This window comes from Desmodus rotundus, chromosome 6 (assembly GCF_022682495.2).
Source record: "Desmodus rotundus isolate HL8 chromosome 6, HLdesRot8A.1, whole genome shotgun sequence".
NCBI lineage: Eukaryota > Metazoa > Chordata > Mammalia > Chiroptera > Phyllostomidae > Desmodus > Desmodus rotundus.
This window is the reverse complement of record NC_071392.1, coordinates 71,072,471-71,100,046: the sequence shown is the minus strand read 5'-3', so window position 1 is coordinate 71,100,046 and position 27,576 is coordinate 71,072,471. Positions and strand designations below refer to the sequence as shown.

The 27,576-nt window shown below is 36.6% G+C and overlaps 1 protein-coding gene across 2 annotated transcripts; it reads right to left on the bottom strand.

Moving 5' to 3' along the window:
- Positions 1-3,258: 3,258 nt before the first annotated feature.
- Positions 3,259-26,686, bottom strand: SPAM1 (sperm adhesion molecule 1). Of its 2 annotated transcripts, none has more exons than XM_024554938.4 (4): positions 26,519-26,686; positions 10,368-11,497; positions 9,663-9,752; positions 3,259-3,960 (listed from the first exon to the last, which is right to left on the bottom strand). In XM_024554938.4, exons 2-4 carry the CDS (start codon positions 11,319-11,321, stop codon positions 3,478-3,480), a joined length of 1,527 nt encoding a protein of 508 aa, XP_024410706.2. In that variant the 5' UTR covers positions 11,322-11,497; positions 26,519-26,686; the 3' UTR covers positions 3,259-3,477. The 2 variants fall into 2 exon arrangements, with proteins under 2 accessions (XP_024410706.2, XP_024410707.2); XM_024554939.3 differs by lacking the exon at positions 26,519-26,686 and adding an exon at positions 24,294-26,512.
- Between the last annotated feature and the right edge of the window lie 890 nt (positions 26,687-27,576).

Genomic DNA, 27,576 nt, shown 5'->3' with positions numbered 1-27,576 from the left:
CTCAGTGTCTTTGCTTCTTATTTATACATAAATTTTCCAATCTGCTGCCCACAGCAAATCCACAGAAGTGGACATTTCTTCCTCAGGACCCTGCTTTGCGTATCCCAGAACTGGCCCACTTCACCTTCTCCCACCCTGTTTGTCTATAGCTAATTGAAATCCTTTCAGAATGGTTCAGACTCCCCCTTCAATCTTGATGTAGTTTAAAAAAAAAATGATTGCAAATCTCTGGGGACATGTTGTTTTTTCAACTTAGCCATGCTGCTGGTGGTCTATACTCCATACCCCAAACCGTGTTTGTTTGTTTGTGTGTTTGTTTCTTTGTATGTTTGTTTTTTGGTAGCCATGGTCTAATAAACCCTTTCTTTTAAAAAGACTTTCAGGCACTGGGTGGCTCATTTTGTTGGAGTGTTGCCCCCCTATGCCAAGGTTGTGGGTTCGATCCCCAGTCAGGTACATACAAGAATCAACCAAGAATACATAAATAAGTGGAACAACAAATTGATGTTTCTCTCTCTCAAATCAGTAAATTTAATAGAAAATTGAAAAGACTTTCAGCTCTAGAAGGTAAAATGTTTTGTTTAACATCAGGTAGGTCATTCAAATACTAACACTGTAAGGCAGGGGTGTCTGACCTTTTGCCATCTCTGGGCCACACTGGAAGAAGAGGAGTTGTCTTGGGCCACACTTTAAATACACAAACACTAACAAAAACTGATGAGCAAAAAAAAAAAAGGTTTTAAGTAAATTTATGATTTTTTGTTGGGCCACATTCATAGCCATCCTGGGCTGCAAAACTTCAGTAATGTTTTACAGGGAGTTGAAGGCTAATTGTACCTGCGTCAGATATTCTTTTCAGTCCTGTGCTAATTAGAAGCCTCAATTGAATCAGAGAAATTAATGATTATAGTTCTTTTACCTCATCTTTCCCCTTTTTGTTTTCTTCTCACCAACCCACTCCCCCTTTCCTTCCCTCCCTCTGTGATTGTAAACAGAGAAGAGAGAAGCTCTGGGTTTTTAATTTAATTGATGGATTTTTCTCACAGGTTCTTTACATTCATTATTTATCACTCCATGTCAAATTTCAGTGTCACCAACATGTCAGTATCTTGTGCAGAAGGATTGTGTTGAAACAGTCCTGGCAGCTTTGCAAGTGAAACAGATAATGAGTCGCAGTATTCTCCGCTAGGTAATCCTGGGAGGCAAGCTGCTGAGTTTTGAAACAGGAATTCTGAACCCAGGGCCGAGATTGTCCAATTCAAAGGAAACTGCCACTTACTAGATACAGTTATTCAAAAAGATCTTTCCAAAACTGACCCTTCAATGAGATGCTCTTTTCAGAGTTACTCTAAAAAGAACATTTCAGCTAACACATTGAGCTCTGAATTCACTACAGAGGAACTCATGGTGAAAAATAGAATATTAACAAAGAGAAAAGCTTTCTGCCTCCCCATTTGTTTTATAATGGAGTTTTAATTTATAAAGATGACTGAGCGATGATAAGGAGAGCCGCGTGAGGAACACCAGGTTTTGGACAGAAAGCAGAAGCAGGAGGGTGGGGAGAGTGTACACCAACAGCCCTTACTGGAGTATTTTGGGGGAAGCCAAGGCAAGACAAGGCAGGTTGAACAGGTTAGGATTGGCTAATCTGAATAATTTCAGCTGGTTTTGGGCTGTAGGGGGAGAAAAAGTTTTATTCCACCCTCTCATGGTTCCTGGCTGGCTATGAAAATTATGCTGATAAAGGCAGATTAAGAGGAGAAAAGCACACAAATTTGTTTAATGCTTTATGAGACATGGAAGCCATCGTAAGGAGATGGAGATGCAAATGAACGGTTAGACCTGTGTATTTTTATGCTAGTTTTGGTTTGACGAAGAATGGGAAGCCCTTCTTTAGTACTGCATGTGAATCAACTGAATGAACCTGTGTTCTTAGAGCTCTTTAATTTTTTCCCTGTATGTATATATCAAATGCTATGGACAACTCATTTACATGCCCATTATCTCCATCACTATACAAGCTCCTGAAGAGCTGTGCTATTTTATCATCCTCTTCATGCCTGAGATACAAGCATGATCCCTGACAAAAATATTGATCTGAATGGAAATACAACTTTGCTCCTGCAAACATAATCAAATACACAGTTATGTATGGGAAATACATAAATTATTCCTGCCAGTTATCTTTTACTATTTTGTGGCTTCTTCTCTTACTGGGTTCATGGCCAAGTCCACATGGCGGAAGTCTCCTGTTTTGACCTTCCATCTCACAGCAGCAACATGAGCACCTTTCCATACCCAATACAAATGTATCCATCCCTTCTCCCATGGACACTTATTTCTAAGACAGTGGCCTTATTCCTAAAGCCAAATGCTTTCTGTGTATTACACTACTCAACTCTCATAAGAACCCTAAAAAGTATGTATTATTGCCATTTTGTTAGAAGGGAAGCTGAGCCAGGTTAGCTAATTCTCTCAGGCTTGTATAGCTAGAAATGTTGGAAACATGGATTTGCTTTTATAACTATTCAATTCCAAAATTCATGCTCTTTCCAATGTACCTTGTTGCCACCATTTATTCTAAATTCTGGTCATCTGACAACCATTAATGTATTCTAAGTAACCTACCAGTCCACATAACATGTCCTTTGCAGATTATTATCAAATTGCCTGTTTTCATAGCTTTTAAAAAAATATTTTATTTACTTATTTTTGGAGAGAGGGTAAGGGAGGGAGAAAGAGAGGGAAACAAACATTGATGTGTAAGAGAAACATCAATTGGTTGCCTTTCATACACCCCCAACTGAGGACCTGGCCTGCAACCCAGGCATGTGCCCTGACTGGGAATCAAACTGGTAATCCTTCAGTTTGCAGACAACACTCAACCTCCTGAATCACACCACTCAGGGTTTTCATGGCTTTCTTATGAAAAGGTGGCTTTCATGGTGGAATTATAATTGGAGTGGAGGATGAAGGAGAGAGCTAAGGAAAAGGGCAGCATTGGTCCAAGAGGACTCAGATTATGGAAAGTGGTCATGACAACTCTCACACTTAAAAGCCTTTAGTGGCTCCCCATTGGCTTTTATTTGTTCAGCAAATATTTGGTGGGCATCTGCTAAGTCCCAGATACTGCTGATCACACTGTGGATATAGCAGTGAGTAAAACAGACCAAGTATCCATCCTCACGATGCTTACATTATAGAGAAGTGACAGGGAGTAAAATCATGTTGTATGTGCGTGGAAAAAAACACAGCAAGTCAAGAGGTTTGAGAGTGCTTTTATTTTAAAGTCATCGTTTGGCCATCACCTACTGTACACCATTCTAAAAACCACACTCAATGTTCCATCCTTCTGAAGTTCCTTTTGTCCCATGTCTCCACACTACCTAGCTGTTATTCAATTTTCAAAGCCGTAGACACATTATCTCTTTCCTGACACCCTAGAAATTCTACTCTGACACCTTCAAAGTCTTGTTTTCATGCCATGTTATTTGTTTGCACAAAAAATACTATTACTAATATTATTATTATTAATACTATTATTAAAAATGATATAAAGAGAACTATACTTGAATATAATAGGTCCTCTTTTTCATTCAGAACAGTATTTAAACAAACATTTGTAGCAGCACACACATTGATAGTATGAGTGTCTGTTATAATAACTTTCTTCTCACAGTCGGCATTGGCATAACAGCTGCAACGAAAATGTTCGGCAAAGTTTAGCAGGTCTTCATTTGAGGGTTTCCCTTTTATTTTAAATGTTCCATTTTTACCAGTTTCAATAGCAATATTTGATGGGTTCAGGTGAAGGTAGGTATCTGAATCCCAGATTCTCCTTGTGCAAATTCCTTTGTCCTGACAAAACACTTGGCTACATAGTTTGGACGCCAGGGTGATGTTGATTAAGTAAGGGTTCAGTGTAGTCTCCATGTAATTATGTAGTCTTGTGCAGGTGTCCTGGAAAATTATAAGAAGGTCAGCATATCAATATCCAAGTTATTTCACATGTGAATTAATTCACTGCAATAGGGAATTGCTAAGGGAACACCAAAAAAACAGACCCAGCAAGGGTGAGAAAATATCTTATCGTTTTTACCTTAATAAGCAAAATTATTCTGGGTTTTTTTTTGGTAACATTTGTAAGTTTCACATGCTATTTCATGCCACTGAAATAATTTACTGATTGAAGCTTAACATACCTTAGCCTTGGCCTTCCTCAATAATTCATAAACTAATGGGGAGTGGGGGACAGCATGGGTTCTGGGGTCTAGCTGCCCTGATTGGGTTGGAGTTCCAGTTCCATTAATAACCAATTGTGTGAACTTGGGAATCTCTCAAGCTTTCTAAGCCTTAGCTTCTTAATTCTTGGCTTCCTATCTGGGTGACCTTGGGCAAATTAATTAACCTGGCTGTGTTTTAACTTCATCATCTGTAAAAAAAAAAAAAAAAAGGGTAATTATAGCATCTACCCCATGTGACTCTTATGAAGATAAAAAGATAGTAGGTATATAAAAATGTTTATCCCAGGACCCAGCATCTCATTAGTTAGTCCTCAAGAAATTATAAATAAATGTAATAAGTATCACATATTTTTCTGATGAGTTTAAAGAACATTGGGAAAAAATGTTTCTAAATTGCTAGCTCAAAACAACTAAACAGGTTCACCTGAGTATACTTTATATTAAATCATACATATAGTTCAGGTTACAGGTGAATTATAATAGCTCTTTCCTAAATATATTTATTTGGCAGAGTATGAGTGGTAACTAAAATGGTTCATCTTGACACTAGTGTATTCTATAACTGAGACACTGTCTTTTTGAAAACACAGAAGATAAGACACTTTGTTTCATAAACAACAAACAGTATCATTGAGTGAGCAGGCTGTGCTAGTCCTTCAGCAGACCGGAGGAACTGGTCAGCAAGCAAGTCAAGGACTCTTGGCAGCTTCCACTTGAATCTGTTTCTTGTTACCTGCCTTGATATGCAGAATAAGGGCCTTCCAAGGATATCCATACCCTAATCCCCTGGCACCTGTGACCATGTTACCTTACACAGCAAAGGGACTTGACACATGTGTTTAAGGCTATGGACCTTGAGATGGGGAGATTATCCTGAATTATCTGGATGAGCTCAATCTAATACAAGTCCTTAAAAATGTAGAAACTTCTCTAGCTGAGATAAAGAAAATAGAAGAAGGAGGGAAAATTCAAAGGTAAAAAAATGACTCAGTCCAGCATTGCTGGCTTTGAAGGCAGAGGAGAGTGCCAAGAGCTAAAAAATACAGTGACCTCTAGAAGCAGATTTCCAGCCACAGCCAGACAAAAAATAGAGATCTCATTGCTACAACCAAGAAGAAATTAGCTCTCCCAACGACCCAAATGAGCAAGTAGGATCCTCCCCTAAAAATGAAGGTAACTCTCATGACACCTTGATTTTAGCTTCTTGAGACCCATGTTGGACTTCTGATCTACAGAGAAGATCTATAAGATAATAAATTTGTTGTTTAAACCACCAAGTCTGTTGTAATTTTTATGGCAGCAATAGAAAACCTCTTCTTAACCCTCCCATGGCTGTGCACAGTCTTTCAAATAAAATTCAACTTCCCTTGACTTGTATATAGACTGACGTGGTGTGACCCTTCCTCCCTCTTACACAGCCACTGTGCCACCCTTAGCTGTACTGGCTGTTTCACAAGCACGGCAATTCCTTTCAAACTGCACTTACCATTTCCTCGGCTGGGAATGCTCCTTTTGTCTAATTTCTAACATGGGTCACTCCATCTCATTCTTCAGATTGCAGCTTTAATTAGACCATGCCCTTCTTAGGCACCTTTCCTATCTACTTTCTAACATCTGTTTTAATTCTCTGCATAGTACATGTCACATTAACTTTTTCTCTTGTGCATAGTTTCTCTGTCTCCAACTTTAACCAAAGTTCCATGAGTGCAGAGGCTTTGTCAATATTCTTCAACACTGTGTCCCCAGTGCCAAGAATATATGAGAATTTATGCCAAGTTCAAATGACATTACAGTTGTCCACAGAGGCAAGAGCTAGGCAAAAAGAGGCGTGAAATCATGAAAATGGTTTGAGAATCATCAGCCTACACGAGGTACAGTCTTTGGAAAGGTCTAAATTTGGCTTTTTAAAAGATAAGTTCTGGTTTGTAGCATTTGTCAATCAATACCTGTGGTGTACATACTCCTACCATGGCAAAATTTAACCTACCAACCTGACATCACAGAATGCAGAACTGAAAATCGAGTATCTCACCATTACACATTACAGTAGCATGCTGTGGAGTAGTGTTTCATCACATAATATTTTCACTTATAGATACAATAGATGGGAATAACCTGAAGACATGAGGTAATTGATACATTATAAGCATTTGTTACTCTGTTTTAATATAATTTATTATATTCTAAGTTTTTATAATTTAATTTTTTAATAATGACTGTGTTGAACAACCAGTTCACAAAATTTATGAGTATTTAACAATCAGGTCTCATGAGCTCAGACCAATAGGAGTTGGCTCTATTGCACCAGTGAATCTAATAAAATACAATGGAAAGCAATGGTTTGCTTCCATTCGATAACAATTGTTTTAGGTTAATTCTAGTCATTAATACTAAATTTGCAATTACCAGTTTCTCAGGTTGTCAGTGGACCTCAGGAAACATGACAAATAGTCCATGCTATTGATTACAAATGACATAGAAAAAGGGAGAAAGTAATAGAACTGGAATTCAGAATTCATACATTGGGAAATGTAGCAGAAGTATATAGAGCAGAGTCCACAGGGGCAACTACAAAGGAATATAATTAAATAGAAAATAGTTACATTAAGGTTGAAGGATTGTCCCTGTACAAATAATACTGATGACAGTCTGGGCATCTTGATAAAAGAATGAGTCTAAGATGAAAGCAAAAGTAAAAGAAAACTGTGACAATTAAATAATATGTCACATTATCCTACTGATAGGGGAATGCCTGATTCATTCCTCATCAGAGTAAGGTGGAGTCCTCAGTTCTTAAAAAAAAAAAAAAAAAAAAGGAAGTAGTACAGAGAATTTATAAGTGGCCCACTGTAACCTAACATAGAGCCCTCGAGGAAGGCATTTATAGATCTGGGAAAACTACTAATGAATATTAGAAATATATGTAGGTGAATTATAGTTTTTAAATAATTCTCTGAGATATGAAACATTTTGCAAATGGAACATATACACCTTTCTCTGAACTTATACTTTATGTTATTTCTCTTTATTGATGATCAAACTAGAGACAATAAAATTCTACCAAACAGGCAGAAGCGTTCAGATTACATTGAAAGTATTTCACAAAGGTGACTTCTGTTAAGTGCTTTTATAAGTGAAGTAAAGATATGGCTATTCTTAGAGCACAGTCTCCTCTCTGAGCCCTAGGATAAGACCCCTGGGCCGTGAACTTTACCAGACATTCTCCATGGCACCTACATCACTATTCCCACAACCCTCAGAGGAGAAAGAGTTCAGCTCCAATTCGGTAGCATCCATGTGGCAGCTTTCCTCTTGCTTTGAGATAAGAGTATTAAAGTGGGAGATAAAGCACTGATGTGGGGAATTAGACCAGGATGAAAATAAAGAGAGGGAATGATTAGGCCATGACAGTTAAAAGCTTTTGGAGCTAAATAAAATTCATTAGGAGAAAATGAATAAAACAGACCAAAACAGACATTTTTTCTTCATAAAAGAATATTACTTAAAATTGACACTACTAAATATAACCTGTGGAAAATAAAGAAGGGTTCCTTTTTCTCTTCCTTAGGGAAGCTTTGAATAATTTACTAATATTTTCAAAAAGTAATTCCCAGTTGCCCACATACACCTATCCCATTTTCTTCCCTGCCCAGCCCTCACCAAACCACTCCAAAGGTCTTTCCCATCTCAGAGATAACTCCTTCAAGCCAAAAACCTAAGAATCATTTTAACATTTTAACCACTTCTCTTCTCTATCTTACTTGCCAAACCCTCAGCCAATCCTCTCAGTTCTACTATTGGATTGTATTCAAAATCCAAACACTTGCCCACACAAAGGGTCCAAACCACCAATAGCCTCTCTGTGCTCCCACTCTTGACCCTCTAAAATCTATTTTCAACTCAGCTAAGTCATTCTTCTGTAATGTTTATCAGAAATTTTCACTCTTCTGCTCAACCTTTTAGTGGCTTTCCATCTCAGGATGAAAGTCCATCATGATCTATGAAGCCCGACAGCTGACCCTCTGCTGTCTCACTGACTGCACCTTTTGCCATTCTCTTCCCCAATCACAGCACTCTAGTCACAATGAACTCCTTGGTCTTTTGAAAAGCACATTGCAGCCTCATAGCTATTGCACTTAAGACTTGATCCCGTTGCCCTGGCTGGTGTGGTTCAGTGGATTGAGTGCTGGCCTGTGAACCAAAGGGTCACTAGCTCCATTCCCAGTCAGGGCACATGGGTTGTGGTCCAGGTTCCCATAGGAGGCGTGTGAAAGGCAACCACACACTGATATTTCCCTGTCTTTCTCCCTCCCTTCCCCTGTCTCTAAAAATAAATAAATAAAATCTTTTAAAAAAAAAAGGCTTGGTCTTTTATTTCCATTAGGTCTCTGGTCCAACAGTACTTCAACAGAGAGGCCTTCTATGACTACTCCACCTTAAATAACAATATCACCCTTCATCCTGTCTGCACTGCTTCATTGCTCTTCACTGCAGTTGTATCTCAGTTACCTGATGTATTATTTCTGTATAGTTGTATTTCCACTTATGAGAATGTAGGTCCATGGTGAAAAGACTTTGCTCTGTTCACTACTACATTTCTAGCTTCTAAAGAATTACATGGAACTTAATTAATAAACCAAGGGGTCAGCAACTTTTTCTGTAAAGGGAAAGACAGTAAATATTTTGGAGTTTTCAATGATAAAGTCTCAGTTATTCCTTTGAGGTGCAAAAGTAGCTGCAGATACCAACATATGACCTTGACTATGTTCCAGTGAAATTTTACTGATAGACACTGATATTTACATTTTACATAATTTTCATGTATTATGGAATACTATTCATTTATTTTTTTAAATCCATTTAAAAATGTAAAAATCATTCTTAGCTCATGATCTCTCCAGAAGAAGCAAGCAGTAGCCCAGATTTGACCCATGAACATTGCTTGCTGACTCTTGCAATACACTGTCACTGGATGACTAAATGACTAAATGGGTAAATAAGTGCTTAATTAACAGCAATTGCATTAATTAAAGAAAGAATGAATGAATGCATATTGACTAGTTGGACCTCTGTTGAAAAGAGACGCAACATGGTGTAATAGAAAGAAACATAAACACCGTGTCAGAAAACTAAGATTGTAGTTCTGTGGCTAATAAGTCTTAGTTACTTAGGGGGACTTACTAGCCACAGAGCCGAGAGAACTTCAATTAATCTCACTAAATTTCTGTTTTCTCACTGAAAAACAGGTAAAATATTTTCTGCTCCCCAAAACAAGCACGCAAGTGAAAGATGTTTTGATTCAGCCAGCATTAACTGAGCGCCACCTACTATGTGCCAAGTATTATTCAATACCACAACAATCCTCAAGAACATTAAAAGTAGAAATGCTTTCACCTATGTCTTATCAATTCAACTTACCACACTTTTGCTTAAATTGAGGCTTCCCCACATTATAACTCCAGAGGCACCTAAAGAAATAGTTTCACCAAGTGTACTCACAAGGTCATCCTGGAAAATATGACAAAAAAGTTAACAGATAGAAATAAAATTGAAGTGTTGAACATAGGCAGTAACACCAGAGCTAAGAATGCTGTCCTAACAATAATAATTTAAATTTTACCTAATTTTCATGTATTATGAAATATTATTCTTCTTTTGTTTTCCCCATGATTTATTTCCATCTTTCATACCACCCTTGCACTACCATAACAAAAACACAGGTATTTATATAATTTGTATTTCTTCTATTGACAGGACAGCAGACCCAAGAAAGAAAAAAAAGGAACTAAGTTAATACATTGCCTATACTACTTAATTTTCTATGGTTGCTAAGATATGATTACATGAAAATGAAACATATTCTTATTTTATATTCATATAATAATGTAGAACTACCAGTGTGTACATATGCCTAGAGGATATCAAAAGCTAAATTTCACTCCCTTCAAAAATGATAGTAAGCTGCAAAACTGCTATTTTCCAGAGCATTTGAGATCTTGCCCTAGCATATGTTGTCAGTTTAGCTCATATAAACTCTCCTAAAAAAAATTGTTAAATGATGTTAAATCCCCCAAACACTATTTGTGGAACTATTGCATAGCCCTCATACCTTGATTTGCTTACCTGAGTAAGGTATTCAGAAGATACATCAGTAAAAACTGGACGAGTATATATAAAAATTGGAAGTGGCCTTTGAGCATTTGGTACTTTAGAAACCCGAATGGCTTCCTGAACACGATTACGGACAAAGAGTACAGCTCGTGGATTAGACTTTAGGAAGGTATTCAAATAGATGGATGGGAAAAGGGCAGTGCTTTCATTCCACAGCCAGTTGAGCTCATCATTTCTTTTCTTTTCCAAATCAAAGCAACTCCCATTATATTGAGGTTTAGTATAATGATGATTGTAACAGTCAGGAAAAAGATAATAACCCCATAAGTGTTTTGGCCGAAGTGATTTTGCCAATTTTAAAGTCTCTTGCATGAAATTTTTTCCTGCTGTTTCATATTGTTGTTTGGCTAGATTGCTGGCATCTGTGAGACTAAGTCGTGGATTTTGTCGCTGAACCAACTCAATAGACCGATTTCTGTAAATATCTTTAGGTTTCCAGTTTCTTGCCCAGATAGGCCTCCATTCTTCCCAGTCAATAATGGCCAAGCCCGCGTTGTCTTTTGGCATGTAAAAGTCAATGTCTGTCCTAGCTTTAGCCAAATGTGCTGATAAGGAACCCGACTGGGGAATTCCACCATGCTCATTGTTGCCATGCTTATCTATATGAGGATATAAGCCAAGTCTATCAACATAAAATAATGTAATGGGTTGTCCTACAGCATCTTTTTGGGGGTTTCCTATTAAAGAGAAGAGGCTCAAATCTATGGACACATTAAACCTCTTAGAACAAGGTTCAGTTGGGGCATTCCAAGCCCAGAGGAAAGGAATATCTGCGAGAAAAGGGGATGCTCTGAAATCCGTAGTCAAGCAACAGGGAATCAGAAGGAAGGTGAACACAACCTGGGATGCTCCGCTGGACCCAACAAAGCTCCTAAAGAAGATACGTTTGAACTTCAGCATTCCCATTGCAAAAAGTAAGGCTATGAAAATCACTTATTTTTTCCTGCACCCTTTGGTTTATCCAATGTTTGACCTAAGATTTAAGCACTTTGATGGATAAAGAGGTATAATGATATTACTTTTAAATATTATTCTTCCTGCTTCATGTTTCAGGAAGGTTTTGCAAGTTGCTTCATCTATAACTGAAAAAGAAAGAAACAAAAAATGTATTGTTATACTACATTTCTGTATCATTGATTGTAAGTTTTACTAAGTTTTCAACTTTAAGTTTGGGGAGTTTAGCTCAATTTTTGAAGAGAGAAAGCTCTTGTGTTTGAATAAATAAACTTATTTCCTCTTATTTGTGATACCAATCCTATAAGAGTTAACATTTGTCTCGCTTTCCAAAATCATCACTGCGCCTGCAGAGAGGTATGTGGCCACTGTGCCTCCCTGTTGGGCAGCATACTGGGCCAAGCAAGGCCTTAGCAAGAGCCTATTAAACAAAAACAAATTCCAAGTTGAACTCTCATTCTTGTTTATTTCTCGAAAGACCAGTATATAATGGTCTGCCAAAAACTGAAAACAACTTCTCATAGAATTGTGAGATCTTTTTTTTTTAAAGGAGGGCAGGTGCAGAAGAAGGCAAAATTCACTTCTGAGGTAATAAATCAAAATTTGCTTGAAACTATTGAATCAACCAAAATCTCCTACTGAGGGATAAATTGAAGAGCTATTTGGAACAGTGCTTTGTCATAAATTTCTCATACATACATAAATACATTTCTCAAAGTAATGTATTCTCATATTTAAAGTTAATAAATCATTTTATGACTTTATATCATCCACTAAAAAGGGTAGTTCTGGCCTAACTTAATAAAAGCAATATTTGAGTGTTGGTCTTTCATAGTCTTTAAGTGAGATGTCTTGTCATTCTGATTGCACAATGTGAGGTGTTATGGCACTCCTTGTGGTGCAATAAAGTAGACTGAGCCAAGAATAAGAAATTAAGCTAAGTATTATTTAATATTTTCTATTTGCAATAATTACCTACAATAAGACATATTTCAATGTTCTGTGAACATTAGAAGGAAACTAAACATTTTTATTATAATTAGATTAGTAGTATACTGCTGTGTGAAGTTACAATGAGAATTGTACCATTTTACCCAAGAACATGTTTCCATACCATACAAATCACCCATTCATCCCATTGCTGAAAAACTAATTACTCTGAAGAGAACACAATAGACAGAATAAAATAAAATCTTAACAACTATTATAGCCTCGCCCTTTGAAGAAAATGGATTTCCTCTCTATGTTTTAGAACATGTAAAGGAGCTAAAGTTTTTCATACTTTAAGTCCTTATAAATTTCCTTACTTGGGACCTAGAAAATCTTCACCTGAAGTAATGTTGGGGGAAAAACTAATTTCTTTCAACTACCAACTACCAATACCAATGCCTGAATGACAGGGAGTGGGAAAAGTAAACGGAATAAAGAAAAGATTAGATGTCCCTGGTATCTCAGGGAAGGAGTAGTTTAAGTTTATTAAAATAATTAACATTCAAATTTATTTTCCACATCATCATTTTATATAAGAAAAACATGGGTCAGAGTTAGCCTATTAGGAAGGCCCCCACCCACAGAAATCTTCAACAACATAAAAAAGACACTTCTCTTCTTGAAAGTCATGCACTTAAATTTTAAAATTTAAAAAGAAATAAGGCTGTTGACATTTAAAGTATATTAAAATGAAATCATTCTGAACTTAGGGTGGGCCCTAACTCCAATGGCTGGTTTCCACATAAGAGGAGAGGACACACAGACACAGAGATACAAGGGAAGGGCATGTGACTCTGGAGACAGAGATCAAAGCAATGTAGGAACAAGCCAGGCATGCCAACGACAGCCCAGAGCCACTAGAAGCTAGGAAGAGGCAAGGAAAGATTTTTTTTTCTGGAGTCTTGGGAGGGAGCATGGCCCTGTCCACACCTTGATTTAGAATTCCTAGACTTTAGAACTGTGAAAAGATAAATTTCTGGTGTTTTAAACCACCAAGTTTATGGCGATTTGTCAGCAGCCCTAGGAAACTCATATTCATCACAGTTTAAAAAAAGATCGTAGTTTCTACAAGTCCCCTTTCTTTTGTCAAATCTGTTTTTATTTCAAAAGACAGACTATTTTCATGTATTATAATGTAACTCTTTTACCCAACTGACCTGGAAACATTAAGCCAGTGTCAGAGTCAAAACCAGAACCCACATGGTCCAGGTTCATTATATGGCATGAAGCCATGCTGAAGAGTTTAGGGTTTAAGGAGAAAAGGCAATTTCCCTTACCCCATGGGGCCACCCGATACTTGTCAACATAGCCTCTTCAAATCACTCTTTCACACAAAGCAAGACAGTAAAAGCATATCTGTGTGAGCCAGTTCAAAAGCACAAGGCCAAGAAGATTCACTTAAACTTGAAAATGAATGAAGGTGTGAGTCCCAAGGGTAATGGTTCTAGAGGAATTTAATTTCTCTAGGCAAATAGACCAGTTGAAAGATTGGTAAGTATTAATATACAAGTGAGAGGGGAAAAGGAAAAGAGAGGAGGCAGAGAAAAACATTCTCAAGTCTAAAATACAAAGGGAATATTCAGAAATCACAGATCATAGGTTTGTGACTGAAATCAAAGAATTAAATGAATTCCATTTAGACTGTTAGCAAAACCTTTGGGGTTCTCAACATTCACTTCTGAGACCCAGTTAGAGGAATTAGCATAAGCCCAGAGTTTCATGAGTAACACAGAGTATATTTGGACTGGCTGTGATCTTAATTGCCCTGAATACTACTCAGTCCATTTGGGGTCTTAGTGCCTAAAGATAATTAAACCAGCGAATCATTCATCCAATCTACCCCGAACCCCTATAGTATACAAAGTACTGTGGCAAGCATTGATAGCTTTTAGAAAATAAAAAATAAAGGAAGACATCACACACTTGCTGACAGGTGTAAGAAATGTAGAAATTTATGGCCAGACATGAAAAGCATAAGAACAGTGTTTTAGGATGTGTTCAAAGACACCTAGGTAGACGAGATGTAGCTCTAGGCAGAGAATGATGCTAAACTTGAACAAACCCAGGTAGGAATGGAGGCTGGAAATGGAAGCAGGGGTCAGACACAGAGGCATAGTATTTGCCGTGGTATATTTAACAATCCAGAATGGGAGAAACTGGAAGAGCAGAGAAAGGGAAGATTACACTGGCAATGAGGAGGCTCAGATGCCATACCAAAGAATTCTGATTGCAGCCCTCAGGCAACAGGTAAAAGAGGCAAGATGTGTGAACTATAGCCAAGGCCATATCTTGTCCAAAAAGAAGATCAGCTATTTGGCCCAATTTATTTTGGATGATGCCAAATGTTCCAATTTTTAATGTCTTTTCTAGAAGTGGGGAGTGTTCAGACATTGGGGATAGAGGGGATGTCAGTTAACAGAACTGGGAGCTGAACCTAAAGGATCCCTGGTCCCAAAGAGCATTTGGTAGGGTAGTGACATGATCAGATGAGTTTCAGAATGATCATTATAACTACCACTCTCTACAAGATACAATTGGAGAGGAACAGATTGAAGTAGTCTAAATAAGTAGGAAAGCACAAGAGTGACAGAGATGGGAAGAGCACAAGATCTGACAGCCACTGGTCACCAAATGCATTTGCAGAGTTCAGAAGGTGATAATTTGTTTCCTTGGTTTCTGGCTTGAACAGCTAGATGGAACCAGACTAAATCAAAAAGGCGATCACTCAATCTCTTTCTTTATATCAATAATCCTTATCTGTAAGAAAAATAGTAAAAAAGTTGATAAAGATGATGGAAGTGAAATTTTTTAGAAAAATTAAAATATAGATGCCTGAAATAAATATATTTTTAAAAACTTTTTAAAAATATCATTACATGTGCTCTTAGATTTACTTCAAAATAATTTGGTGGGGGGCACTAGGTGTGAAGGTGAAGATTTGCATTTAGATGAAAAGGATGGGCTGTGAGTTAATAATTAATTGTAAAACTGGATGTTGAATACATGAGGTCATTTTGTTCAATTTCTTTGCATGTTTAAACATATGTAGATCAGAACATGTCACACTAAAAAATGCAACTTTGGTATATTGATTATTTTGAGCTGAAGACCCTTGAGAAATAGCAGATGCAGGAAGGAGTCTCTGATCTACTCTTTTTATCTAAAAACAAGACATAAAATTTTCTGTGAGAATATGTCCTCCCTGTGCCAGGAAGAGAGCATTCTTTATCACTGGAGATGGGGAAATAACACAAAGATAAAATAACCCTTTTTTGAGTTTCCCCCATCACTTTCCCACAATTTGCCACCCCTCACTCAAATCCCTTCCCCTTTGTCTTGTCACACCTCCACGATTTGTCATTCTTTGTTGAAACAGCATATAAGCTCTCAGGCCTATCCTATGTTTGTTTATTTCTTTTCTAGAAATGTTTTCATGCCATGTAAAAATATTAATACCAAATAAAAATGTTTATGCTTATCTGCTGTTAATCTGTCTTTGGTCAGTTTAATTCTCAAGCCCAGTCACAGAATCAGAGAAGGTAGAGGAAAAAGTCTCACTTCCCCTGTAGCATTTTACGTGGTAAAATTTGTTTTTCATGTCCCACTCAGTGTGGGAAAATTTTCTTTTCTCAATAACTACTATTTTGATGATGTGACTTCAACAAACTTCCACTAAACAAGAAGTCCTTTTACAGCACATGTGTTCACAAATCCCCAACATTTAGCAATCAAAAGTTGTTATTTTAGTATATATACATGGAACTCAGATTTCTAACTCCAAAGTCTACACTCTCAACCAGAGAACCAATGGTCTCTAAATTTTTTGAGATTGCCCGATAAAGCGTATTCATCGTAAATATATACAAGTGTCTGAATCAAAAGTATATTAATTATCAATAAAGTTGATATAAGACATTAAATCAACCTTAAGGCATTTGCACCACTTTCTTTATTTAATATATTAGGGACGAATTTAAATAAAATAGGGACAGTTTAAAAAATCAAAGAAAAATAGTAAGGCTTGTGTCTTGTATGAGCAAAAATTTTTTGAAAATAAAAATGATGGCAAAGTCATAGAATCCTCTTGTTTTTAAGATACCTACCAGTGAAATATCACAAGATGAACAGACTCTTGAGGAATTCAAAAAAATGCCAAACTGTGTTTACTTATCAAAATCTTACAGATATGATCCTTGAATTAGATTTCTGGAATATAGAACTTACGGTCTCTTACATATCTAAAAATCTAAATTTGGGGACTAAGTTTCTCAACCCTTTTCAACTATTTTGTTATTTGACATATTTCTCCAGTTCAATTTATAACTCCTAACCAGAATCCAATCAATGTTAAATAATTACATTAGAATTAATTTTTTATAAGACTACTTACCTTTACAAGCTTATTAAGATATGTTTTAATTTTCTAAATGATTTATTAATGAAAATAATAAATATACAAAGGAAACTAAATCTAAAATGTTTTTTAATTCTATTCAACAATTATTGATAAAGAACAACAAAATACCAAAGAACATCAGTGAGATAAAAGAATCATTGAATATATTACATAAAATATGTTTTATTGAATTTGCTAAGAAAAGGTGAATCATTAAGTAAAAGATTTATTATTTATTTACTTATAAAATTCATATACATGTACAAAAACACATTTTTTAATTAAACAAAGTATCTCTTCCATAGTGTACATCTTTGAACAAATCCTTAGGTCACAAACCTTTTGACACATATTGACAAACTTCCCACAGTTGAAATTGTAAATAAAGTCCTAATCTGGAAATAACTTTGAAGTATTCTACAGGGACCCCTAAAACACCTCAAAATTTTTTTCTTTTTTTTTCTTTTTGCATTGTTTCATGCACCATAGGACATTTAAGCTGGACTTTATTCTACCGTCACTTCATATGGGTTATCAACAGGTTCCCATTGTTGCATGTATGTTTTCTGGATGGGTTGAAGCCCCTGCTGCAAGACTGATGCCTTCACAGGGACAAAGAAACTGTTAGGAAATGTGTTTCCCACTCGGGCTACACCTTTCATAATGTCTAGTGCTTGAGGCACCCACTTCACTGAGAAAATTTATACAAGACTTGACAGACAACCTTGCAAACTTCTTGGAATTATCACCAACTCAGGTATCAGGCAAAGTCAAGAAAACTAATGGAAAAACTGGATCCAAGCAGAGCAAACTTAATTACATGAGATAGAATGAACTGATGAGAATGGTTACAATTTTTATGATATTTCTGGTTATTTTTTTGTTTTCCAGACATAAGGGAAAAAATTGCTAAAGCTAACTATATGACTTTTTCCTCCCTACCTGATCCCACTAGAATTTGTCTTGTTATGTCACGATACAATTAGGAAGTAACATATCTAAGACTATAGAAAACCACAGTCTAATTAAACATGAATTCCAGACATTTAATCCTTTAACAAGTTATATTGATACATTGTAAAAGATACTGTAAGACAGAAAACCACAGGCTCAAAATGGCATCACCTATGCCCCTATACTATACCTAGACTTGATACCTGATCTAACTGCAGCTTTAACCTCTTTCAGAAACAATCTTAGCCAACCAGTCTGAAATTTTCTTGCCAAACACCAGTGAGGCAAGCTCATGTGAGACCTCTCCTTTCCTCCACAGAAAGAAGATGCAATCTGCATGACGGAAATCCTTCCTGGTTTCCCCCTCTAAAGAAAAGGTGACCTGGCCTAAAAGTATCCCTTTCTTTTCTTTGCTAACAGCTCCCTTTCCCCACATTGCTTCCTGCAATGTCTTCCTGATAAAACTCAATCACTCCCCCTAAGGGAAGGTGTCCTCGCCTGAAATAATTCTCTCTTACTTTCTCAGTTCAACCCTCTTTATTTTCCTATAAAAACTTTCCATTTTGTACATCTCTTCTGAGTACCTTTTACACTTCTAGTTGCTAGATGGGATGCTGCCTGATTCATGAATCAATTAAAACCAGTAGGATATTCAAAATTTATTCAGTTGAGTTTTGTTTAACAGTATTAATATTTCAGCCTTGAAAAAGGCATGATAGGTCAAAACTAAGAGTGTTTTATTGAAAATAAGAAAGCAGTCTATTTTATTCTTGGAAGAAAATTCTTTTGAAAAGAATGTGAATGTACCTATACCATTCTATATCCAAGTAGACCTCGAGGCCTTATTAAAAAATGTACATAATATACATTTAATTGGAGGATTAGATTATTGTTCAATTTGAGTCACCTAATTGATACTCAACAGATATATGCTAAAAGAGTTAATTAAATGAATAAACTGGATATACTTTGAATTTCAGTAAATTTAAGATTATGGCCAATGATGACACTTTAAAGATGTTCAAAGAAAAAACAAAACATATCCAGAAGCCAAAGAGCTGTCAAAGAAAATTAAAAGGAGTTAAAGCATTAAAAATACATGTTATGAGGAAAATCTATTGCAACAGGGTAAAAGAGAATTGTAGAGAACCAGACTCAATTCCAAATACGACAAGGAAAAGTGGGAATTTGTAGCCAATGCTCAGAGTGGGGAGGGTCAGTGGATAGAAAATTACTAAGAAGAAACATCAGGGGTAAGGAAGGATTCTGGTTAAACCAACCTAACAAGATGCTTTCTGAAGACAAGCCAGGGTGATCAGAACTCACGTGAGAGATGGTGGAAGATTAGGAAGCTAATTAACTATCCAAGATGATCAGATATGGAGGATAAGATATTCTTGCTACACCAATTTAGCAGGATTTTTGCTAGAACTAGACTCACAGGTCACAGAAGCTCAGAAGCTCAGAGACCCAGCCAAAAAAAATGAACTCAGTGAGTCTGATTAGTGTAGTCAAGTAGGGACTACTTTGTCAGTCCCCCCTCTTATGGTGTGCTTTAAACTTTAGTAAGCTTAATATTATGGCTCATGGGGACACTTTAAAATAAAGACGTTCAACAATAAATGAAACATTCCATCCAGAAGCCACAGAGTTTAAACACTACTGAAAAGACAAATATATCTTCTGTAGTTAAGCATGAGGCACTGAAACATCAAAATATGACTGAAACTAAGTAATCAAATAATTTAATAAAGACTTGAAGAGTCTCTAAATTCTAGAAGTTAATTAAAAACACAATAGCTTTGCTGGGAATGCTCTCTGTGATGCCATTTGTTTAAGTCGGTGACACCTGGCCTGCAGTCAACCCAACACCCATACACCATAAACCGAGACCAGCCCCAGTTCTTTCGTGACTACAGTGACTCAGCTGCCTAGCACGAACAGGTAAAGGGCTTAGTTAATACCAATCATGTGAAAGTTTAAGGAGAATAATGAACCTTCCTAATATTACCAATGTCAGGTACAATGAAGTTCAAAGAAGTAGAGTAGTTACAACATGGTCTACAGGTTTGCAACTGTTCAATTAGCAATAACCAATGTTTCTCATCCCTTGACCAGATGACTTTCATTTTTGATTTCTTTAAATTATCAACATTATATAGTTACTTCTTTTACATGTGGAATTATATCAAGGATCCAAATGGCCACTATAGCTTAACCCAAACAGAAAACACCTACCTGTTTATAAATTACGTTTGTCCAAAACTGATAGGTACACAACTATACCATTATAACGAAGAACATTTATTAATGCTGAAGATAAATTCCATCAAAGAAAAAGATATGAGTTCAGTTTCACAAGGTAATAAAACAGCTATTTTTTGCTCTTATCTATTTAAGATATCTGGGTCCTATGGAGATACCAGACTTCTTAATGAGCACCTAGGATGCAGGCTGATTTTTTTCTTTAGGATAGAGAACTGGTTCAAAAGTCTGGCCAGAGTTATAAGTGATTTAATATTTCCCTCCCTAAAAAGACTTCCTGTGCAGTCTACCTTGAGAATGCATGTTTTGTGAAAGCACAACTCTGGCTGAAGTCTCAAGCAACCATATACTTTCCCAGCATATTTATCTCCTTCTTCACTTATAAAGAACGTATGGCAACCCAGTCTAGGCCAGGTTTTTAGCCAGAATCTAAAGAAAAATAAAACCCAAATCTTTTATTATCCCTGTGAAAGTTTCTATTTCTTTGAAGAAGGGTTTTGTAGTTACAGGTTCTTATGGACCTAAGGAATAAGTATCTCACTCCACGGATCTTGCCTTGCTCCTCTGGTGTAAACCTCTTTGCCTTACACAGTTTTTAGTCCCTATTCTGAGCCCAGAGATTATCTCTCAGTGACTGCACCCACCATGCAGCCTTTCCAAAGGGACCTGACTGCTGAGGCGTGAACCTCTGACCGCCGCCACGGCTACCTCAAATACATCAAAGCTTTCATAAAAATTGTACTTATTTCTTCACACCACTCACAGTTGGTGTTCAAATTTGAAATATGTCTGTCTCCTTTAAGAGGCTGGAATGTCACTGTTGTGTCCCCAATGCCCAGTACTGTGCCTTGTACATAAGTACTTAATTGAACTGGTGAATGAGTGAATCTATCTATTGTACAACTAATCCTGTCATTAATTTTTTTTCCTTTTCCCCAGTTTCACCAAATTACTTTTAATCTTCTACAATTTTCTCAAAACACAAATTCATCTACTGGAAAAAATACAATTTACACATTAATGAGATAAAGATGGAGGGGTGACAATTATCCACCTTAAGTAACAATAGCTGCTTTTGACCTCACACTGTGGTATGTATGTAAAGGAAGATGTATTTGAGACGTCACCAATTAGCAGAGGCTATAAAGATAACCTATTTTAATCTCACCTGATTTTGTTTTCTCAGAACTGTCCTCAACTGCCATTATGTTTTAGCTAGTGGTGTAATATTGACCAAGATTAGAATACTAGAGCCACATAGCAGCACTAGAAACATTCATCAGTGTCTCCCTTTACAATGTCTTTTTTCCCCTCTTCTTGCATTCACTTTTAACCTTCTTCTTGCTATATTAACTGACTCTTCCATCTCATGGCTACAGGGATTAAGAGCCTAAATGCAGAAAAGGGTTGAGGCTCTATTTCTACCTTTAGCTCTATTATGTGACAGCTGGAAGATTAAAACTGTTTTATGTTCAGGTATCACATAACTCCAAAAATATTGGTAACACCTAAATCAATCTAACTCCTAGGGGTGTTGGGATGATGTGTGAAACGCTGTCTACGAAGCTCTGTAAATCTGAAATGCAGTGTGATTTCCCCTGGACTACCAGTTTATTAAATCGTGCTTAATATGGTTCATTTGCATTTACTCCAAACTGTAAGGCAACTGTCATAAGGTGTGGAGAGAATTTTTTTTTAACCTATAGAAGCCAATATATGTGATTAGATTAAAGGTATCTAGAAAAATTAGGGATTGTGAAATCCTAGTCCAAGAACACCAAAGAATGATTTGGACACTAATATTCTTACACAGTACAGAGAAATGTGTGTATCATAGCAGTAATGTAAGTGTCCTTTAAAGAATGCAGTCAATGAAAGAGGGGGTATAGGAAGAAGAGTCATACCTAGAAAAATTCTCTTCAAATTGCAGGAGTTTATTACAGTTATATTTACATTTAAACTGCCCCTTTACCCTAGACAAGGAAGCTTCAAGGCAGATCAGATGCTTCTAGTTGAAGGAAACAAGACCCTTAAGTCAACCCTTCCTCGGGAGACCTCACCTAGCCCCTCTACCCTGACATCGTTTCTGGCCCAAATCTAATTACTACGAGCATTCCAGAGCAAAAACTGAGTATCACCTAAGTAGTCCTATGTGTTTTAGGCAAAAAGAGAGGGTAATTGTAAACACAATTATCCAAGAAAGTAATGTAGACCATGAAATACATATATTTGGTTGTAATGAGAATTTTTAAAATAATAAATAAAATAGACTGTAATAGAGTAGAATAAAATAGGGTAGGATGGGAAGCTCCAGAATGCCATCACATGTACTAAGAGAGAGTATTATTTTATTAATCTTTTCTGTCACTTATATATTTACATATGTGTCCACTAGGTCACAATGTAACCTGTATTTTCTATTGTGGAATGGAGCAAACTACTTTGGCACACAAAAGCTTTGGACACAACTGCGTAGTTGCTTTTTTTTTTTTTTTTTTTAATCCTAAGAGATCCCTTTTCTAAATAAGTGGTCTTGGGCAAGTTACTCAATCTCTTTCATCTCCCCAGCAACCAGAATAGAATTCTTATCTGTCTGAGGACTCCTTAAAGTAATGTTTCTCAATGACTAAAGTACTCAGCTAACCGGTTTAGTGTTTGAGATGAAGCTCAGCAGACCTGGAATCTGGTTTCTTAACTTAGTAGAAATGTGACCTTGCCCAAACTAACTTCACTGCTCTGTAGCTTTTCTTTTTTAATTAAAAATGTAGCTAATAATAGCAAGTATCTCTTAGGAGTGTTGTGAAAATTTAATAAAATAATGTACACTTAGCACAATGCCTGTGAAGAGTTTCAGAACCTGCCACCACAAAATATCCACTTTGGCTTATTGGTTATTTTGAACTGAAGAGGGATGATTGAGCAAACAGCAGCAAGTGCCAAATGGGTTCCTAATTTCCCCATTTCTGCCGAAAGCAGGATATAAGCTTTCTTATGTGAAAGGTGCACTCCCTGTACCAGGAAAATGACATCTTAAAGGGCTCACTAAGAAATGGATCTATATCAACAAACCTACTAAGATAACCTTTATTTTCCACTAGTTTCCTTTAAATATTTCCAATAGCTTTCCCATAGTTCATTATCCCTAGAACACAAAACTCTTTTTCCTTTGTCTTGTCACTTTTTCACAATTTATCATTCTTGGTTAAAAAGATGTATAAGCTCTTGGTCCTAACCACTTCTTTGGGTGTTCACTTTTCCTATGAAGGTTCTCTTATATATGTGAAAATATTAAAGTTCTCCTCTAGTTAATCTGTCTTTTGTCTGTTCAATTCATAGGCTGCAGCTCCAGGACCTAAGAAAGTAAAGGAAAGTTCTTTTTCCTCCTGTACACCCAGCACACAGTATATTCCAAATAAATGTAAGTTGTTCCTGTGTTGTTATTATTATTAATGTTAATCCCTCACCTCCACCCTCATCTGTACGAAAACATGAGAAAAGGAGACAAAGTCCAAGACCATTTAATGATTCATAGACCTGCTCACATTAAAGCTTCTCCAGGAAAAAAAAAATTGAATCTAAATATAGTTGTTCTGGTGGAAATGAAATACTCAGCAAATTCACACTGTGGTGGAGTCAGGTCTGATGATGGCGCTATGCCTTGGGAATGGCATTCCTCACCACACAGTACTCTCTGATTGGGAACCTACACGGGAAAGTCTTCATGGATCATAAAACTGCCTCGGACCTCAGTGCGCATTGCTTTATTTGGCTTCCTCGAAGAAAGCAACCTATTCAAATTCAGACTTCAGACTGGCTTCCCTTAGCCCAGTTGAAATATTTTCCTGACTTTCCAAATGTGACTTATCTGAAAAGTTTTCAGTCTTTTAAATTGGATCAGTGGAATAAGTAAGCGGCATATAAGTAAGTGATATTGAAAATGAATAGAGCAAAACAAATGATTAATATAGAATCCAGATTTTTTTCTTTATATATTAGTTTGACTGACTAAACTGGTTCTTCTACTAATTCACAAAAGAGGAGGAAGAGCAGTTACCAATAATCAAAGAAGCCATAGTTAACAAGTTAAAAGGCTGTTAGCATGTTTATTGCATCTATAAGATATAAGTAACCATTGGTAGCCATAATTGTCATTATTAAAATAAACAGTATATCTAGAAATCAACTATATCGAAACATGTGACCGATGCTATCCAAAGAGAAAAGTTAACTACATTGAACTTTTAATGCCATTATAAAGATGCATTAATATTCATAGTCATCTCTGTCCCTCCATTCCATAAAAACCTGAGCACATTTACCCTTGTAGAGAAGAAGAGCAGACAGTTGTGCTGTTCTCCCGAGAGCAGAAGAAAGCAGAAGTGCCCTGGGATTCTCATCTGAGACAGGAGAAACAGGAACTGTTGCTAGAGCGACTTATGGCAACTGAGGATCTGGCTATTAGAGATAGGATGGGAGTGTCCTGAAGGCTCACCAACTCAATGAAAGGTACAAAAAAGGAAGGAATTCTGAATGGATGGGGAAATCAGCCATAAAAATATCCAGGAACATTCATTAGGATGGGGGCTGTTCTGCTTTAGAATTTTTGAAGAGTTTGGACTGAATATGAGGTTAGGGGGTGGACCAAGTATAAAGTTGAGTGTTGGGGACAAGATCTTTATAAAATGTATTCTTTTGCTAAAAATTAAAAATTTTTTAAATAAACTTCAAAGGCACATGGTCACTTGTCAACATAATTACAATGTAGTGAGTCTCCTAAGGTTGCATCTAAGGTACTTAATAAATGTTTATAGTTTTGACAAAAAAATATTGTTTTACTCAACTGTGTAAGGCTTATTTGCTTTTAATTCTTAACATGCAAGAGCTACAGTTTTAAAAATTCAAGATAGGGGAGTATTTATTCATGGCTTCAACTGCTTTAACCAAATGTGCAATATTTGTTATATTTTAAATGTTAACAAGAGTACAGCAAACGTTTCATTGAAGTGTCATTAAAAGACAGTGTTTATAGAAAATCAATTTCAAACAAATCTCTGAAATCAGACAATCAACAGCTGATTATGAAGTCATCTAAGAATTTTCAGTAAACAATTAATTATGACATTTAAAGTTCTCAGTAACACGCTGGGATAAGAATTATCCTTATTTTCCAAATGAAGAAATAAGCATTAGAAATAATTAAATCAGTTTCTCACCATACTAAATTTACCTAATTCTGATGCTCTTGCTCTTTACAAAAACTCTAGTGTACAAGTCACTATCATTATAAAGATAAAAATGTGAAACAAACACATTTTCTGACGAGGGAGACTGGATATTTTAATTGTCTAGTAGAGTATGTAGATGATGGACATCTTTTTACTCATATAATTAACCATTGTACTTCCCTATTAGAATCTAATACACTTGAAAAATAAGAATTAAAACTTACTCTAAGTATCTTCAGAGATATGCAGGGCTCTTACCTCTACACCATCTGCCTATTTTTGGTTTAGATAAATTTAACGGACTGGTGACATCTCTTATTATTTTTTTTATTCAACTTTTGTGTGTTGTGTATTTACTCCAAATGATTAATGTGTTAGCAAGGAAATAGTTTATAAAGTTTTGATCAGGAAAATGAAAATACTATACTCACATTTACAAACGTTCTAATGTCTAGAAACATTGGTTATATTACCAAGGCTTTGTCTGGAATATCAAGTTTGAGAGACATATGCATAGACTCAGATATGACCAAACAACTTCAAGGAACTAAGACTGACTTTATGGATGCCAACAGAGTGCCCTTGGAAAAAATCAACCCGGTACAAGGCTTACAGGGTTCCCAGCAGACTTACCAGGTCAGTGAGGAAGGTCACTCCATGGCAGGCACCAGAACCTCAGTATATTTTGGGGACTTTAAGGAGACAGGAATTAACCCAAATCTAAAGGTTTAACAGGCAATGTCTGGTGGCAAATATTTGGCTTGGCTTCCTCATACCAAGAGGCTATTAAAGGTCCTACCTGGATATTCCTTATAAAAGTTTCAACAAAAAAGATTTAAAAGAGCCTTAAATCTACTACTCAATGCTACTCTTGTTACATTGCTATAATCAGGACAAGTTTTTGGAAATTAGATTTGTTTTACAAATAAATTACTTTTAATATGGCAATTTTTGATAAAAAAAATTAGAGTGATATTGAGAGAAAGAAAATTATGTTTCTAGAGAAACTATAATACGTACTTGTGGATTAAATTCTAGTTCTGTTCATTGTCTTTGAGGTTTTGTTTTCCACCTGTAAACTGGACTGGATCCTGAATTCTCCTACTGTCCTCTAATATTTGGCTACAACTATCCCACTAATGTTTCCCATTTTTCTCCTACTTTTGACTTGGAGCCATTGAGAACTAAAGGTACCCTTCTCCTGAAGCCCTACAAACTGAAGCGGAACCACCTGATTTAAACTTGAGAGAGATCACCACAGTGACCCAGGTTAGACAGTCTTCATGCCTACTGCTGTATAAGTCATTCTGAAAGTTTACCTGAACACCCGGTGGCATCACAGGAGACATTCCAAACCGCAAAAGATGCTTCGGCTCTAATATCTAGGAAACTTCTAGTCTGGCTACCACCAAGGCCCAGAAGCTAATTTATACTTAGCTCCAACCACTGACAACCACTTTGTTTGTCTTCCGTTTCCATAGACATGCCTCATTAAATACATGGTGGCTTTCTTATGTAATAAAGGACCTACTGGAACCCCGCCTACATCACCATCTCCTGAAACCAACTTAACTGGACTGACCCATTGTCAGGACTCACTGGTTGGATGAGATAGGACAGCCTACAAATTCAGCTTCTGGACTGTTAAACTTCCAGAAGGTTCAAAGGTGGAACTGTAAGGGAGCAAGGTTTGCCACCCCAAAATGTGTCTCTTTGGCATGAGGATTAACTTAGGTTGATAATTTTTAAGAAACAGAAGACGTGGAAAGTGTATCTTGCTACCTGTTCCTTAAGGGCCTAAAAGAATTTAGATAAAGGGTCTGTTTTGGGAAAAGAGCTATCACCAGAGATATCTACAAAGAATCTGGGCCAGGTGTGGTGGAGGAGACTCTGCTGTGTTTAGAGGTCGGAGTCTTCTCTGTGTCCCATTGTCTCTGCATGACCCAGCAAACACTTGTCTTCCAAACCTTTGCATCTCAATCTTCATGGGGATTACCTTCCTCCACTATCAAGCCCCAAACCACTACCTGCTTCTCCTTAGCTCAAAATGGTTATAAACCTCACCTGCCTGATTTGTCATTGGGCCCCAGATTGTTATGGAACCCCTGTATGTACCTACATACTTATATTTGGTCATTTTCTTCTGTTAACCTGTCTCATGTCAATTTAATCCTTAGACCAGACAGAAGAACCTAAAAAGGTAGTGTACAATTTCTTCCTCTCTGACACCTTCTGACTTTACCAACAGTGATTAATTGAAGAATAGTCTTGTTAATAACTTTCTTAGAAAATACAATAGGGGATGACGTGTAGTCTGGGCCCAAAATTACCAAACCCACATATTTTGGTGATATACGAAGGTCTGTCAGGAAAAAGT